At 43.5% G+C, this 18,916-nt stretch overlaps 1 protein-coding gene across 3 annotated transcripts; it reads right to left on the minus strand.

The window, feature by feature from the left end:
• Window positions 1–5,134: 5,134 nt before the first annotated feature.
• Window positions 5,135–18,005, minus strand: plppr3b (phospholipid phosphatase related 3b). Of its 3 annotated transcripts, none has more exons than XM_035412421.1 (8): window positions 15,780–15,861; window positions 11,763–11,866; window positions 11,242–11,427; window positions 10,491–10,620; window positions 9,936–10,131; window positions 9,671–9,728; window positions 9,075–9,248; window positions 5,135–7,730 (listed from the first exon to the last, which is right to left on the minus strand). In XM_035412421.1, exons 1-8 carry the CDS (start codon window positions 15,844–15,846, stop codon window positions 6,423–6,425), a joined length of 2,223 nt encoding a protein of 740 aa, XP_035268312.1. In that variant the 5' UTR covers window positions 15,847–15,861; the 3' UTR covers window positions 5,135–6,422. The 3 variants fall into 3 exon arrangements, with proteins under 3 accessions (XP_035268312.1, XP_035268314.1, XP_035268313.1); XM_035412423.1 differs by lacking the exon at window positions 15,780–15,861 and adding an exon at window positions 17,810–18,005 and having other exon boundaries at window positions 6,423–7,730; XM_035412422.1 differs by lacking the exon at window positions 15,780–15,861 and adding an exon at window positions 15,301–15,765 and having other exon boundaries at window positions 6,423–7,730; window positions 11,763–11,868.
• Between the last annotated feature and the right edge of the window lie 911 nt (window positions 18,006–18,916).

Raw genomic sequence — 18,916 nt, forward strand, 5'->3', positions numbered from 1 at the left:
ATCCATGCAGCCCCAGCATCTTTATGAGGCTTTATTTATTTGGGAAATGGATTAAATTCCTTTGTAGACATCCTCAGTACTTTGATCAAACGCATATGCCATTTCCTTCATCGTGTGTGTTCTTATAATGCGTACCATGTCCACCTTCAATGTTGAGCGTAGATGATGATGTGAAGTTTGATGTTTTTCCCTGAGAATGCTTTAGTCTTCAGTCTAGAGAGGATTCATTCTTATATTATACCAGATCTACATCCCACCCGGCACCTGTGTTTGCCATTGTATTTATGAAGAGGATAAATTATACCTCTTCATAAATACCTTGTCCTACTTAAAGTTCTAAGAGATGTGGTTTCAATGTTGAGTAGCCAATCAACTGGGACTTATGATAATATCTGTATTCACACAAAAAGAAAATCAAACGACTGTATAAAGCCTAAAGTGCTTTCAAATATTGATAATTCAACAGAAGTAAAGAAAATTATTTTTGCCATGGAGTATCTGGATATATAGCTTACCTGTGTATGCCTGTCTTGGGACCAAAATATTTCAAGTTCTTTTAAAATGTTTTTATTTATCAGGTACATACTATGTAAATGGTGAGTACTTGGTGAGTAGGAATAGATACATAGAGAGAAAGTGAAAGAGAAAGAGAAAGAGAGAGAGAGAGAGAGAGAGAGAGAGAGAGAGAGAGAGCATGTTAACGCTGTTCTTGGTTCACATCCCCAAGGCTCATTGCACCTAGCACCAGCACAAACGCCATCCCCATGGAAACGGTGTGCTGAGGCCCCAGGTGTGAGACAGGTTCTGTTTCCAGCTACAGATATATCAGCAGATGCCATCGCGACAAACATGGAGATCAGTTTCACTTATCCATCTCCAGGGACCTTCCATCTGTATTTTCAGTGACATTATTATGTATTTCAACAGACACACAGGAGTAAAATTCCCTGCTTTTAGCCCGTTCCAGAAAAGAAAAAAAAAGCTGAAATGGTGTGTTCAATAAGCATGTTTGCTAATCAGTTTCACTGATTGAGGCCTGTCTTCAAATTCGGGTATAGGACTCTGATTATACTATATTAATATGATGGTTATAATAAGTGCCAGTGGACAAGCCTGAGATTGACTGCGGATTGTAAATAGTATAGAAGTGAATGAACCTGCCTGGACAATTTCCAGTATTCAAATGAGAGGCGAAGCACAAACAGCAAGCTGTCTAAACAAAGCACAATTCAGTTACATGTGAAATCAAGAACCAGGCAAAAAAAAAAAAAAAAAAAAAAAAAACCGTGGGAAAAAGGAATTCTGTCTCCTGTTTACAGGTTCTGTGCATGCGGGCTTGCACCTTTGAAATTAAAATGAGCAAGGTATTATTCAGGAGAGATATTTAGCCTCATTTTCTGCACCTGGAAATAACACTCTCATTCATAATGACATTTTGATACTGAATGATTCTTTGTGCCTTGTTGCTTGAAAAGTTTTCCCATTTGTAATTCTGTCCATGCTTCGTTCATTAAAACATTCCAGGAGGAGATTCTCACAATTGCAGGTCCTGAGCAAAACTATGAATCAGGACTAAAATTCTGAATCGACAAAGACGTTTTCTAAAGCCTTTGAGAGAGAACTTGACCAGATCCCAATCTGAATATTGCATGAAAAAGACATATATTATAATATCCACTTTGATGCTGTTTTAAATGAATCTTAATGGAGTAGATATCCTTGCTTTTACGGTATGTCTCAAGGGCCTCCTGTGATTCTGGCATAGACAAGTAATGCTCTGCACAGGCCCTGTAAACTCTGAACTTTGCGTGGCTCTGCAAATATTGTCATTTCCAAGTGGATAACCTTCAGCAGCTTGGAGGTTTGAGCGTCTGCCCAGTCATCTTCAAATTCTCCCGAGTGGATTTGGTCCAATGAATACATTTACATTTACACTCTGTATAGTCTGCAGATTGAGGAGCACAACTGAGCAGCAACTGGAGTGTTCAAGGGTACTTCAAGCTTTGGTTTGGGCCAGGCCTTTTCATTGCTAAACAGATCTCACGTATCCTAATTGGATAAATCAAACACTCTTCACATGAAGAACACGTTTTCTTGTCTGTGTTAAATTAAATGTGTCTTCTCGGCTGTGCATTCCAATTAAAAAAAACAAAACAACTGGCAACAAATTCAAAACTATTTCAATTCAGAGATAATTTGAGCTCCCTAAAGCAAAGACACTTGAACTATCGGGCTCTGTAAATCAATGTAGCGCAACCGATTTTTAACTCAGTGCTTTTAACTGTGAGAATTTATAACAAGCATGGGGATATCCTGAGCAATATCTTATTCAATGAATCACATGACCTCAGGAACATGCTCTGTGCCATTACTTCCCTCTTGGATGCAACAAGTTTAACAGCAGGCTACGTACAGGTTGTGGTAATAGTAATATGTACACGTTCATAGAGTAAATATTAGAGTGTATGTAGGTGTATTTTAATGAGACAATGCACAGTCAGAGTTCAAAAGGTGCTATCATGGTGATGTTTTCATGTTATAAAAGGAACTGTGGCTTTTTAATTAAGACAGGGTTGCTCAGGAGAAAATCACGGAATTGCCCTGTATAATCAGCAATGGTCTGATTGAAAATTATGGATTATAATGGGGTTTAACCATAGGTTTGGCTCTCATTTTCATAGGCACCTGCCCTACAGTGTGCAACATTTTTGCTATCTTGTGAATATAAGGGACAATTGGTCACAAAGCTAGTTCATGATTTGTGCTAAGAAATCTAGTGAGACTGATCTTGTGTCAATATAGAAAATTAACCCCAGAAAACATGCAGAAAGATGTGTAATGAGTCATAACCTGAGATGAGTCAATCTAAAAATATAAATGCCATGTATATTCTGCAGTGAAAATGCATAATTAATTAACAAATGCAGCCCCAGTGGAGTCTGCACTTCTCCGGAGGTAGCTGAATGGAGGGCAGGCAAAAGAGGAAACCAACCTTTCTCTGACTAGCTGCTGTCCCAGAGGTTCATAAGCAGCTTGAGGAAGTAACATAAATCAGGCAGACAGGTAAAACACACAGTAACATTGGCCACCTGTCCAACTCCTGGGACGAGAGGGAATTGTTGTTGACCTGCGGTGACCTCTGTTTATTTTGTGGCAGGCAGAAGAGGGATGGAATGCTTATGGAAGCCTGCAATATCGAGTCTCACTCAGATCAGCCGGTGGCATGGCCATGTCGTCTCCAATGTGTTCACTTTATTGGGTTTAATAACTTCAATATGCCCAAGAGGAGCTATACGGGGATGCCTCCTGCTCACTGATTATCTTTTATTTCTCTACACTGTCTACACACACCAAATAGCAAAGTCAGTGTTTATTTTATATTCATTGTATGTTCTATAAAATGTAATGTTTATACAACGCACAGGTATCTCTCCCCTGCCGGCCTTAGCCTGTGAGGGGTCCAAAGCAGGATTTGATATGGGGCCCCAACAACCCACCCACCCCCTAAATAATATTTGTAATTATTAGGGGGGCCCTGGCAATCACAGTGCTCTAAGCAGCCACTTATGTCACTTATTGGCTCGTGCCAATTCTTTTACTGATTCCGATTCTTACATTTCAGTGTGATCACGGGATATTTTAAATTCCCACCATCAAACTCAAACTTTCAAAATCTGTCAATCGATTCTCCCTTTTTTTCTCCCGCTAAAGACCTTTAAAGACCTTAAAGGCCACTCTAGATGACTGCCCCTCACACTCAAAATATCCATTCTTTTAATCATTAAACTCAAATTTGGTATACAATTTTGAAGTACATTCTACAGGTTACATTTTATCTTGATTGCAGTAATTTTCTGTTTTATGGTCCTCCAACATTTTGAAAAAATATTACTCATCTCTTCTCTCAGTTCTCTCTGCATATTGTAGTGCTCAGTTCTTTCAGGGACCCTTTGTCGAGTTGATCCCAAAACCCTACTCCTGATTATTCTTGTGTTAACGACTCTTTGTCTTTAATTTAATTTCCTCCTACGGTATTTTTCAGGATTGCTATTATCTGCTGCTTCTAAATCTGTCAACTCTCAGGCTCCACAGTGGTGCAGTGAATAATTCATCAATATTTTAACTGCAGAATCTCTCTTTTTACCCCTTTCCTTACCTTTTTACACCTTCCAAAAATCTGGTGCTCTCTCATACTTAGCATGGCAATTTCACCTTTATAGATTTATAATGAACACTTAAATTTTTCCTCCCACTGTGAGATAATTATATATTATGTGAAACACTACATCCCAATTGACATCGGTAATGATTTCAGAAAAAACATTATTACCATTCCGAACAAAATTGCTCTTACATATGATTGCACGTTTTGGTTAATTGTGTTTTGTTAAAAATTTGCTGGTCTTCAGGGATGTTTTACAATTGAGTGGCATGAATTAAAGTATCTACACTATACGACCAAAAGTATCTGGACCGTTGGTCTGGGGCTGTTTTTCATTGTTTGGGCTAGGCCCATTAGTTCCAGTGAAGGTTAATCTTAATGCTACAGCATACAATCACATTCTAGACGATTCTGTGCTTGCCCAACAGTTTGGGGAAGGTCCTTTCCTGTTTCAGCAAAACAATGCCCTTGGCATGCAGCAAAGTCCATATAGAAATGGTTTTGTTGAGAACGGTGTGGAAGAACTTGACTGGCCTGCACACAGCATTGACTTCAACCCCATCCGACACCTATGGGATCAACTGGAAAGCTAACTATGAGCCCAACTGCATGTCCGACCTCGCTAACGCTCTTCTGGCTGAATGGAAGCAAATCCCTGCAGCGATGCTCCAACACCTAGTATAAAGCTTTCCCAGAAGAGTGGAGGTAGATATACCTGCAAAGGGTGGACCAACTCCACATTAATGGCCATAGTTTTGGATGAAATGTTGAATGCCAAGTGTCCACATACTTTTGGCCATGAAGTGTATTTTTCCCAGGTATGATAAAGCTATTACAGTAAGTAGTGTGTGGAAATACAATATTGTCATTGTAAAGTCATAATGGATAAATCCCTGAAATTGGTAAACTTCCCTTAACTTGCATTATGTTGAGCATCAAAATGGCACATCCAGTTAATTATAGACACACAGCTTTTGTCATTTACACTTTTTTTGTTACCATTCACAGTTTTTTTCTGACAAAACAAAACTTCCAACTTGACAACCACTTACATAACATGCAGGACTCCAGGTTCCGGAGTGCTCTGATTTCTATATACATCAAACACAGGCTTTCAAACATTAGTAAAACCCATAAGATAAAATAAAATACCAATAAATAACCCGATCATATGCATTTACAGCAGCTATTGCTTTGACAAAGTAACTGAGGTTTAAAATCCTGCACTTGATTTCCTGGTGTAAATTATATTTGTAAAGTTGCATTTCCTGTTATACTTTTGTTTTTCACTTTAATATATACAATCATTAGTGTTTCAGTTGTTGAATCACAATCCATATATCAATGCATTACTCAGAAAATAAACATTCCATGATGTGACTTGAAGCCAGTGTGTACATCAGTAGTTCAGTCAGTATGATTTAGCCAAGAAGAAAACTATTGGAAAAACAAGAAAAAAGTCTTGCATTCTTTGTTTTATAGTTCAATATCAGAACTTTTTTGAGAATCGTCTGCATTGTGAGACCAGTAAGTCCAGCTGAAAGGAATCCAGTCCAAATAGGCATTCCTTTAAAAATATACATTCACACAAACACACATACGTGTGTGCGTGCACGCACACACACAAAACACACACTCTCACACAGACACACAAAGGCGCACAAATACACTCGTGCACACATGTAAACGCGCGAGCGCACACACACACACACACACACGCACACACACACACACACAAACACACACACAAACACAGCTATTGAACAATCAAGTATTAATGGCGAAGAGGCCACTATGAAACAATGCAAATATTTCCGCAACATACATCCATCCATTAAGTACTCCATATAAGAGAAATGAAACAGGGAAAGAATATCATCTGCCTTATACAGCTCTGTGAGGGGATACATGTTCCTGTTTTCTTTTTTTCGGTACTGTTGTTTAGATTTATTTTCAATTTGAACACATGAAGCAATGACAATCTTCTTGCTGCTTTTGAACCTGTTGAAGTAAGAGGCTCACAGCTTCTGCTTCCAAATCTGCTGAGACACCTCAAGGTTGTAAATATCCCTTGGCACCTCTTTCTATCAGTCCATTCATGTTGTTTACTTCAAGCTGGTCTAGGCTGTCATCTAATAAAGCAGTGTTCACTTTCCTCTCTCCTGCCAGTGTTGTTGAAAAACTCAGGCTGATGCATATCATATTACCCCAAATCCCTCTTGCCCAATTTTTGTGCTGTTTACAATTTAGTCTGGTGCTTTCAGTCTTTATAGCGGCGGCTGGTTTGAAGTTTTTTGTAATAGGGGTCGTGTTCTGTCTGAGGCTGGCTGCTGTCCCTGTCCTGGGCAGAGAGAGGAGGCTTCCTTCGCAGGGTGGAGTCGCGGCCGCGCCCGTCCGGCTGCAGGTCCAGGTGAGGGGGAGGGGGGGGCTCCAGGTCGGCTTCGCTGGCGGAGGAGGCGGGGGACACGCTCTTGACGGAGCGGTAGCTGCGGGCGCAGTCCCGGTTGAGGTCGTTGAGCTCGTAGGACTCGTGGAAGTCGGCGGCGCTGCCGTTGGTGGCGGTCTTCCACTCCCACGGGCTCCCGTTGCCCGAGGACACGTGCACCACCGGGTGGTGCGGGGCGTGGGCGTCCACGGTCACGATGCTGGCGCCGTCGCGCTCCGAGGGGGGGCGGTAGAGCGGCGACTCGGCGCTGGCGGTGGAGGAGGTGCAGGAGGACGAGGTGTCGGAGGACTTGGGCGGGGCGCCGATGAGGCCCTGCTGCTTGGACATGGCGATGACCTGCATGATGCGCGGCTGGTTGGGGGGCCGCAGGTGGGCCGGCACGGCGGCGCCGCTCTTCTCCGTGATGGACAGCCACTTGGCCCTGGTGCTGGCGCTCTTGGGCGACACCGGCGGGGGGCCCGCCGCCTCCTCGGGGATGTGCACCAGCTGCGGAGCGCCCGGCCGCGGAGGGATGGCGACCCTGTGTCCGCCCGCCGCCACCGCCGCCGCCGCCGCCGCCACGCCCCGGCTGGCCTGCACCGTGGGGTAGAGCGAGGGGGGCATGGCGGCCTCGTCCTCGGCGCAGTCGTCGCCCGTGTCGGAGCCGTCCTCGCTGTCCTCCTCCTCCTCGTCCCCCCTCAGGCTCATCCCGCGCAGCTCCATGGACTTCTGCTTCCACTCCGACACCAGCTGCTTGGAGCGCAGGGGGTCCACCGGCACGTGGATGGTCATGTGACGGCGCCCGGGGTCTTCGGCGGCGCAGTTGTTGGTGCGGGGCAGGGTGTTGCTGAAGGTCACCATGGTCTCCTTCCCCATGGGGCTGCGGGGGGCCAGCAGCTCCACGTCCACGCTGGCCCTCTTCAGGCTGCCCAGGGAAGCCTTCTCGCGCTGCACCTGCCGGTTCAGCCCCTCCATGGTCTGCGGGGCCGACAGCTCGTCGTTGCTCTCCGACGCGTGGCCCTTGTGGTAGACGGAGTCGTGGCCCCGCTGCGTCAGCGCGCGCAGCGCGTCCTTCTGCGGCGGCAGCGGCGGCTTCGGAGGCGCGTCCTCAGAGGACTTGAAGTTTCCAACGGCATGAAAAGCCTGAAAATGAGACGCGTGTATCAGTATCGGAGCGGGATGAAACTAAAACAAGAGCTCCTGCAGACGGAATCCCATTAGAAATTAACCTTTCGTCCCCATGAATCAAACTGGCATTATTGCATAACAGGGTAGCATGCAAAACACTGACAGAAGCACGGATACTGTTGCATAGCGATACACTAAAGCTCATACCAAGAAAATTCAGCACAAACCAAAGTGCATTTCATTAAAGCAATGCATAAAGTGTCATCCCTGAAGATTGCCATGGTTCTGCACTTGGACATATCTCATCTTAAGATGGTGGAGTGTTGTCCAATGAGAGAACAATTTATCCATCACATGTATTGTAGATACGACGTGATGTATTGCTCAATATATTGGTCCAATCTAGTAATCACAAAATTGGTGAATCCAGTTTTTTTACTCCCCTTTGTTATCATTCATGGTCTAAAGTAATCTGGATACAGAGTGTCCAGTGTTGGATAGATTATTGGGATCAGTTGTGGGAATTGCGACAAGACCGGAGATAGCCGTATAAATCCCTTGTTAATAAGGCAATAGCAAATTTATCTTCAGATTAATAGACAATGGGTAGTTCTATGCAAAGGCCCTAATATCCATAAAACTATTTTATTTATATAATAGTCACCATGCTGTTTCTAAATCCTAGAGCATTTCTGTTTTTTTATTTCAAAATCTGTAGGAGAAAGAATTACTTTAAATCACCTCATGAAGTGAGCAGTATTATAATATCACCAATAATATTTTGTACCTTATCAATTCACATACTCAGAGTTCTTTTCCTTCCATTTTGTATACTCAAATAAATCAGCTTAAAATGAAATGTTGATTCTGTTCTGCCTCTGGCTCTTAAGCTGATAAGAATGATAAGGGAGACGGAGAGAAGAAAAGATAAGAGAGTGAAACGGGGAAAAAAGGAAAAGGCACATTTTAAAAGGAAAAATGAATAACCGCATACTTGGAGAATATGATATTCTGTCCCTAGTGCCTACAATGGAGAGGGGGAGACAGACAGTGAGAGAGAAAGAGAGAGAGAGTGAGAAAGAGAGAGAGAGGGATGTATCACTGTGATTCACATTCGGCCTTGGGGACGCTAGAGAAGCTAGAGTCCTACCAATGTAGAGTAAAGGAGGGTGGGGGGAATACACACTCATAGAGCAAACACTGCCAGCACTGTCTAGAAGAATGAGAGACAGCAACTTCCCAACTGGGGAAGATGACAATGGGTTTCAGAATACGCGTCTAGGTGACGAGCTATTCTCCTGGTGGCAAACTTTTTGCTACCCACAACCCCCGGACCGTAACCATTCAGCCAATAGTCACCAGGTAAGCGGCGATGCCGGCCCCGATGAGGAAGCCAACGTAGACGTCGATGGGGTGGCTGCGGTACTGGGTGATCTGCGTCAGGCCCGTCAGGGCCGCCGCGATGGCAAACGCGAAAACCAGGACCGGCTTCAGCAGCTTGGTGCTGTCTGAGATGGTGGAGTTGAAATACATCTGGAGGCGGGAAGGAAACGAAACGGTGAGCCAAGAGTGAAGAGGCGGATTGAAATCTCTTAAGAAAACTTAATCAAGGACACAGGTTTCAAACGAGAGCTTTGCACAGCGCTGATGTTGACATTTGCGTCACTACATGGCATGTACAGAGTAGGTTTTCCGCAACTTCCTCGTCTACCTCTTTAATCACCAGCCTCCTGCACTGGCTTTGTTTACCCTTGTACAATTCTACCCATTGCTGAAATAATTAGCTTCAATATTGCATAAAGATAATTAGTGTCATCTGTATAGTTTAAATATATCTATTTGCTATCCCCCCTGCAATGGCCATGTGGCAGGCTGTGACAGGCATGTGACTGACACACTGTGGGGTTCACATCTTGCCACACGTTAAACATGCAGACAGCGATGCAGACACTTACAGATATATAAACAGCAGCAAAGGCAGAAAGGGTGGCATGCTGGGAAGGAAAGGTTTTCCTGTCACAAAGGAAACAAAAGCAGAGTCAGCAGCGAAACTAAAACATATTTATTCAGTTCAGGAAGTTCACATTTCGACTCTACCGTCACTACGGTGAATAAAATGTAATCTAACTGTACTGACTAGTACCATATCAGGACCAATGAACGTAAACTATTACACAAACTATTACGACCTCTGGGCCAGTTATTGGGTCGTGTAGTTACCTGGCAGAGAGGATGGCATGCTGATCTTGGCCTGAGCAAATATCCCGGGTGATGTAAGGATTTTTGTCACAGGAGACACCAGGGAGAGTGTAGTTGGGCTTGCAGACGGTCAGAAAGAATGGGGTGTGATAGCCAGTGGCCAGCTGGATCACGTCGGTAACCAGAGCGGTGGCACAGAGCCCGAAAACATGGACACCTAGAGCGCCGTTGAAAAGGGGAAGGAGGTGAGAGTCTATGAGAGGAATGCATTCATCACACTGCAGGGACTGACACGAGCCTACGCAGCTGCAGACTAAAGAAAGTATGAAGGAGCATAATCACAGGTTTCCATGCAGGCCCTCTGTACAGCACATCCAATCAGAGCTCTTCAGTTCTGCGGCTCCACTTGCTCACCATTAGCTTTTATTGGCACTTCCCTTTATGAACATCTGCACCGGGGCCTTTGTGATGCCAGGCGTGGGAATACGTCCCACTCCTGCTTCATCTGTTTGCATTGGCAGCGGTGTTTCCAATTACAAAACCTTCCCAACAGGAGCGCGAGGAGGGTAAACATACCCACAAAGCGCACCGTTCTGCGCAGGAAGGAGTTGAAATTGCAGCCGCCGGCGTTGATGCTGCCCTCGGCGCCGGGACGGATCTTCAGCCGGGACTGCAGGCAGTACACCAGCCCCTCCCCCATCATGATCTGACGGACAGGTGTGACAACAAGCCTCATTAGCTAGGGGTGGCACCGAGTCAATTACTTAGTCAATTACTAAAGGATCGTGAAGAAATTCATCTATGGTTTAATCCTATAAATTTTTATAATTTTTTTATTTTACAGAAGGAACAAATTATTTCCTATGAACTAAATCAGTGGGTGCCATGAAGGTAAAAATACAACATTCTTTGCAGAAATTAACAGAGAAAATTGACGTACGTTTGCACTGAAAATCAGAATCAATTCATTCACATTCAACTCTGAAAGGACATCCCTGAGATTAATGTAAGACCGGGATGACACCATAGAATGCGCATGACCAAAGCTGGCCGGTCCATGCGGTCATATATGCATTCGGATAGGGCCATGGCATGGTTAAGGGGCCTCCATGTGATGTTCTATATTTATTTATTAAATCTCACCTAGGAACCCATGGATTCACAGTTAAGTTCTGCGCGAGACTCAGCACACAGCTGTGGGCAGAGGTGTAGCACAAAATTCTGGGCCCTCCCCCTAATCGGGCCCTGGGTAGTCAGTCCCACTTTTCCCCCTACTATGACGCCCCTGGCTGTGGGTGCAATTTTCCACGGTTACAGAGGCACTTACAGAGGCAGCAGGGCCAGCGAAGGCCAGGCTGAGCAGCATGAGCAGGGGGATGAGCTCGTCGCCACTGTCCACGTACGGCATGCTGAGGGAGCGGTCGTGGCAACGGAACCCCACCTGCGCGGGCTGGAGAAGGTCCGTGAGCTCCAGGAAGTACAGGGACACCATGGAGGAGGCAACGATGGGGAGCTACGCATCCGGAGAAGCCAAGCAGCAAGGCGAGGGAAAAAGAAGAGGGAGATCACAAGGATGGCTATGAATAATAATAGAGGAAATCCAGTGGCGTGTTGTGGCTCCCTAGAAGAGATAGGGAGCTGAGCGGCTATAAATATTTAGCCAGCTACATCCCAACTTGCTTATTCAGTCTGTACTCCTGTACAGAACTCATCCAATATTGCTAACTCAGACCCTGGAGAAACCTGGGGGCCCTGAATGAGAGGAGGAAATCTACAAAAACTGCATATGCGGTGCATTGCAAGTATTACTGCAAAATCGCATGACTCCAGAACGCCTTCATTACCCACCTCTACAAAATAGAAGCAAGGCAGCAGGGTCATGCTATCTTTGGGCGGTTTCTTCTTGGGCTTGTCTTTTGAAGAGATCATGGTGACATCCAACAAGGACCGACCTTGATACAAACAAACAATTAACATTGAAAAGCAGTTACTACACAGAGGACAAGAAATACACAGGCACAACTGAGCATAATCGCAATGATGGGTCTATTATTACACATATCTTAAACTTTATATATGTCTTACAAGTGTGTCTAATCCTTTTTACATTTCCTAGATTGCTTAAAGATTGTTTAAGCTCATGTGAATTGCTCTGTTTGCAATTAAATCTGCTTTGGCCCAAGTAACCCTTGACTGACACCTCCTACTCCCAGCCTGTAATGACAGGCATTTTATCACAATCTCACATTGACCCTGCCCAAAACACTACCTTCTGTGACTCACAAGGCTTTATCTCTAGACAGCCATTAATGAAACAGACTCTCCCACTGGGTGATCTAACCCACAGTATTAACCTCCACTGCCGGCATCTCAGGGCTAATTACTCTTCAGGAAGGTGGGGGCAACCAGGAACTTCAAAGCAATCAAAAGTACACAACAATTTTCAATTTGAAATTTCTATTCTCTGAAGAGTGGCTTTAAAACTCAATTTTAAAGATTATTATTTACATTATATTTCCACAATATATGTTGCCATGTGAGATATGTTCGAATCAAATATATAGTTCTTTGAACTATGCATATATTTAAATCAAATACATAATTCTTTGAACATAAACCATTAATCATGTGTATGGGGAAAACTTATCCTAATTCACTTAATTTCCATCTTCAAGGAATGAAGATATCGCTTACTTTTCCGTCCCTTCTAAGCCATCAATAAAATTTAAAATGACATATATACAGCAGATTCCTGAAAGCTTAATCTGCAAAATAAGCACTGGATAACAGCCATTGGTCCTGGGTACTGGGAGGGAAAGATGACGACCTGGTGGAGCAGAAGACCAGTCAAGGGAGGGACTCCCATGAATGCGTCACAAAGATATGGAACCACAAAAAGACAATCACAAGCCAAGGCGCTTTTCCACAAAAGCAGATCTAGCGGACAAAAAGACCCTCTAAATGACAGACTCCAGACACTCATCCCCTAACAGAATACTTCTATGGCTATCTCATAACAACAGCTTTGGCAATGGTGGGGAGAGGGTACCCAGTCCAGATTTCCCATTGTGTGGCCTAAGCTTGTTGACAAAAACAAAATGGGTGATTGAAGCTGCAGTCTTGGAGCACAGAGAACATTTGTCCAGCAGAAGATGGAGCTCAGTGCCCAACTGAGCGAAGGTAAAACAGAAGGCTTTCATTCTAAGAATGTACCATTCAGCGTATACCACCCCATTCATCTTCCAACAGAGACTAGAGCGGAGGTGTGTGTGTGACTGTGTGTCAGTGTGTGTCCTGTGTTAAACAGACAGAAGTCTGTGGTAAGAAACAAGCAGCTTTCCAGCAGGGTCTGACTGAAAAAAGAGCAATTAAGTTAAAAGTAAGGACAATAAAATGGCAGATCCAGGCCTCTTGTTGGTGCCTTTATTGACTAAAGAGAGGGTCAAAACAGCCCTCACAGTGAAGAAGACCATATTGTTCTATGGGGTTATTTTCACACAGCCCCTCCATCGTGAACAGGGAGGCTGAATACAAAGCCATTTCTATTGCTAACATAAACAACCATGGAAAACCATTCCCCCATCCCCCTCTCCTCCCTCCAGAAAAGGAAAAATTGTGAATGGCTGGTAAAGGAAGATATAACCATAAGTACTTACTGATAAAACGTAACACATGTGTGATATATAATCACGGGCATTTGTCAAACAGCGTATGTGTCACCGCAGAAACGCAAGTCTGCTCTTCATTCCAACTCCACTTTTTAGTCTTCCAGGCGCACAACTTGACAAACAGGGCTACAAAACGCAGCTGTCCTCAGAGACCTCTGCTTTGTGAGATGCTGAAAAGACACTATCATGCCAGTGCTAGCTAAGCCTTATTCTTCCAAGTATTTACACCTTTCATCTGCATTGTTCCAGAAACTTACTGGATCCTTCAGCTGTCTGATTTGAAAGTGATTATTCTCTTAAAAGGGCTGTGTGTCACATCCATACAGCATTTCAACTTGAAAATAAAGTAGTTGGAAAATTAGAGAAACCACAGATAATGGAAAAGCATATTTAAATTGGCTGGTATTTATTCGTAATTATGTCCATGGCTGAAGCATACTGAGTTGCACTTCTTTCACAACAGGCATAGCCCAGCTGATTACAGATCTAGATGTGCTTGCTTCAACAGTGGGAGCTCTGCAGAAGCACTTTTAAAAAGTTAAATATCACACTGAAACATAACGGACACTTAGGACTCAAGACTTTCCTGCCCAGCAGTGTATCCCCCCCCCCCCCCCCCCACACACACAGACCCAGATATAACAACTACAACTTCCCAATACACCAGACAGATGAAAGATAGTATTTTAGACTGCATTTATAAATACATTGGGGTTGTCCATACTATAGCTACAACAGGAATTATATTCACGCATTACATTATAATTTGCATCCCAAATGTGAGATTGGCATTTTCTTCAACAACAAATAACACAATCCTTTATTTACATGTTTAAAAAACTTGATAGTTGTCACTATTTCTTTTCAATGCTAACCATAAGGCCTACAGTCTAAACACACTGGCCTCTGCAATTGAATTACTTTCTCGTGAAAACAAACGCTCTCACTTGCTATGCATCTACACACCTACCATCCCTTTCAGATTTTCTTGCAAACGGTATTCCTGGCATTTTGGGGCTAAAGGCAGCAGGGAATTAAATAACCCAACACCGACCAAACAGCATTTGTGCAACAGCCAAGCTACTCTGCAAGAGTCAGCTATCCAAGCAACAAGGCAGGTAGATGTTTTGGAACGTGTACTGGTTGCCAAGTGAATGTTATTGTCCCATTTCGCTGTTGTCCCCGAAAAAAGATAGCGGTTTACTACTGTATCGTGTCCATAATAATTCGCTGCAACCAACCACCGCAGAATATCATAAACCGCATACATAGCCTGTTAAACGCCTCCGCTGATAATGCTCTCTGCAAATCGGCACAGACGTCAAAAACGCATTTTGCGGGCCGCTTCATAATATCAGTGTCTCTTACATAACACATAATGTCAAATAAATCGATCAATTCAATAATCAATACATCAGTAAATAAAGAAATAAATTGCCCTTTTGTAATTATTTAAATAGTACTGGTACAATAATAATTCCCTCATTAACTTAGTTTCTGAGAACACGTTTCCCCCTGTGGTAATGTATTAATAATAATTTAACAACAGAACTCCGAAAGAATAAGCAGATTTTACGGCTCAAACCATAAAACTATTCATGCTCTCCTTAGTCGTAGGCTATTTTAATGACAGTAGAAAGCAACACCATTTTGACAGCATATATGCACCTGCATGAGGTTGCAGGCTATTAAATGCAGGTAGAAAATAAGGACCTCACCTCTCTTGTTAATTGTATGAATTTTACAAATGATCAGGACTCCGTCCGTTTTCTCCCGTAACCGTAAAGCGTAACGTATTGCGACTGGGAATAATTTTCCAATTTCTCCCTGTGCTACTCAATCCATTTCACTCAGGAGCACACACGAGGCTGAGCTCTATTACTGCGGTTGCAGTGTAGCCTATGGTCTAAAGCACGATTTCCGAAAGCCGCTTCTCTGGCGATTGTTCATTCAGATGATGGGTACTGTTAGTGCCCAAGGGTTCGAGCAGTTCAAACGCAATGCCAGGTCCCGCGCCTAGTGTTGGGTTGAATAAATTCGTTGCAACCCTCCACCGTTTCACTGTGGTTTAGGCAAGCGGTTATAAACGATAACGCTTAACACGGAGCAACGTGAACACAAAGACGGTGTGAGAAAAAGGTGGCGGAGGGAGGGGTGCGCGTGGGGGGAGTGAGCAATAGGCGGATTCTCCCTTCACCCTCATTTGGAGTCATTCTTCCTCCGCTTCTCCTTCCCTCTCTCATATTTCGGCTTGCGGTTTCCATAGAGAATTCCAAACGCTGCACAGCAGGAAAAAAGACAAAAGACGCGGAAAGATGAAGGGGGGCGTCTCCGCCCGTGACCACTAAAGGCAAACTGTGTAGGCTACAATAGACCCGCCGAAGTTAATTGGGGTTTTTTCTGCACATTTATAAAATATTTGTGTCTAAACCTCACACAAAAGCTTACGGACCCCATTTGGCTACGCATGGGCTGGACAAGCTAGATAATTAAGTAATTTGTAGGTTATCAGCATATCAGTCATTTGCGGCTAATTTGTTTCATTGGAGAAGAAAAAAGGTTTGGCTAGAGGTGTCATATCCAGTTGGAAGCCCTCTGCCTGGTTTCTGCTTCCACTCCCGTCCACTTTTCTTTGTGTGGACAGATGGGGTGCTTTTCGTTTATGTGACCATGTGCCTCTTTGTGTTTCAGCTCTGTTGGGCAGTCGGCCACCGACTACACTCAGCCCACATCCATCACAGTGCCTCCATAGCAGCAACACTTACGTGGGATTTTGTTTCCCACTTGTAAATATCAACTACTGAGCAGTCAAGAACATAATTTCAACATCTCAGTCACCATAAAGATAGCATTACTTGTTCTTAAATCCATGTTACTGTATGCTTAGAAGTATGTATTTGCCACTCTCAGAAGAGCCTGTGATCCTCATTGATTCATAAGGGATTTTCCCTTTAGATTAACGTTACCCTATAAGGAAAGGCTCTCACGGTTATAAATTGTTAATCGGTAAGTAGCAGACTGCACGTAACGCCTTCTACACTCCCACCCACACAGTAAGTAAATGTGCATATGCCTTTGTTTCGATAAGGAACCCTGCCACCGTGCATTCAGAAAGGGCTTGTCATTACACCTCTGCCTCTGGGGCAGACAGTCCTGCAGTGCTGAGCCTTGGCTATGCTATGTCATGATCTACCCTGTCTACAAGCCTTAGGAGTGTTGGGCTTATGTGGAGATCCTCAGCCTTCAGTCTGAGGGTTTCCTTTTCCTGTTCTGAGAACTCAGAAGACTTAAGTAGGTAGATGAATGGATACGGAGGGAGGGGTAGGGTGCTAGCCCTGCAGGCATGGAACAGCCTTCCCCCCACCCCACCCCCCCCCCCCCCCAAGGAGGTCCCCTGAGTGGAGCTCAGCAGTGAAAAAGCTAATAACATCCAGAAGCCATATATTGGGCTGCTTAACTACAACCTAACTTGTGTCATTAATAGCTGAGAGCACAGCCAACTCTGGGGATATTCTGGCTGAGTAAAATTCCCAGTGGAAAATGCCAGATGACAGAAATAGTTTGTTAGTTTTTTATTTTTATTTTTATTATTATTATATTTTTTTTACACCATTCACAGTCCAAGGAATACAGTACAGGTGGTGAAGATTTTATCTGTTCCATACAAATGCTTGGGAAAATATACAGGTGATATCGTCCCTCTCTGAATACTGCGTCATAATTTGCATAGATATGAACTGAGTCATTCGGAGTCAAACTAGAGTCATTTTATACAGGGTCACAGTTATGCCATTGAGTGTAACTGAGTAACTTTTGCAGAGTCATGGTGAGAGGAACTACACTAATTTTCAATTGACCCAAGGAGGTTCCAGCTGATTTGCAGTCGTAATATTTGAATCTTGCTGAAACACATTTTACTTTTCCCCAGATGAGTTGTAATGTAAAACTCTGGGGATCAATTTGCCACTTCAGCTGATTAAAGTGATTCTTGACACCGGTTTCACACGGCTGACCCAATTACACAGTCCAAATGCACTCCATCGCTCTTTTCTCTCTGTTTTATGCTCTTACATTGACTGATTGTGTAGAGATTGATTTTTCCTCTGCTCGCTACAGTGCTGCTCTGCCTGGCTGGACGTGGGAGAACAGAGGCATGTGCTTTTTCTAGAACAGGAAAGAAACAGCTGCATTGCATCGTCCGTCGCTCAGCCCGCAGGCCACTCCTACCTGTGGATCAGCTGCTCCTCGCTCCAGTGTATTAGATTTGCCCGGTGTCTTCGTCCGCTGGTCTTTCATATACACGGCCGGGGAGTCCATGAGGGAGAAACCCTGTGCTTTACTCTGATGGAATTCTGAAGAATGCGGATTCATGGGAATTACTCTCTGGCTGTAACAGAGCTGGACCAGTGAAGTGGCTGTGGCTTAATATACATGGTTCTGGGCCGGGGATGATGCGATGCAGTCTGTGTTCTGTGATTCATGCTGGCATCATCATCGTGGCAGACAAGATCACACTGCTGTGTTGCTTCTTTTCTGTTAACCTGGATCTCTACACAATCAAAAATGATTACCAAATTTTATTTACTGTGATAATTTATATTGTGACATACATTAGACTGCATATGGGGAGGCCTGATACGTTGTTTAATTATGTGTATCATTAGTTAACTATTATTTAAATTATTATTTTCTGAATTAGAATTCACAAAATCACACATTAATTATACTTTTATACTTTGTTGGTGGTCCTGAGCTGTCTTATATTTTTGTGCATTAAACAATGATATTGCATTCATTTTTTCCAATGGTTTAAAAAAAATAAAAAACCATTTGATTTCTTGATGTGCAGTATGATTTATTTAAAGGGTGTTTCACAATGAGTATTCATCTTTGAATAAATTTAATAAGTGGTGAGAGTAAAATTCATGTTGATTTAAAAATATTTCTGGCCAGATCTTCACTTAGACTACAAAGCAGAATTTCACAGTTTTTAGACATATATGAGGTAGGTCTAAATTTAACCATAGACATAGTGCTCTGGAGTACACTGGTCATTGCCTCCTCAGTGATTCGTGCCGTGGTCCCATATACTGTACCTAAAAGTGCCAGGCATTAACTTGTAGAGGCAAAATTGCTCTTCCTTCAATAACCCAGATCGCTATACAATGCTCAATAAACATAAAAATGTTGTTTACTTTGAGTACTTACATTTGGATACACGACTGCATATACTAAGATGGTGGGATAGGTCATTTATTTACAAGTTCTGTATTTCAATTGTATTGTGTACTTATACCAGAAGACCTCAATTGCTCTCAAAATATATTTTTACAG

The sequence above is a fragment of the Anguilla anguilla genome, chromosome 4 (genome assembly GCF_013347855.1).
Source record: "Anguilla anguilla isolate fAngAng1 chromosome 4, fAngAng1.pri, whole genome shotgun sequence".
Taxonomy (NCBI): Eukaryota; Metazoa; Chordata; class Actinopteri; order Anguilliformes; family Anguillidae; genus Anguilla; species Anguilla anguilla.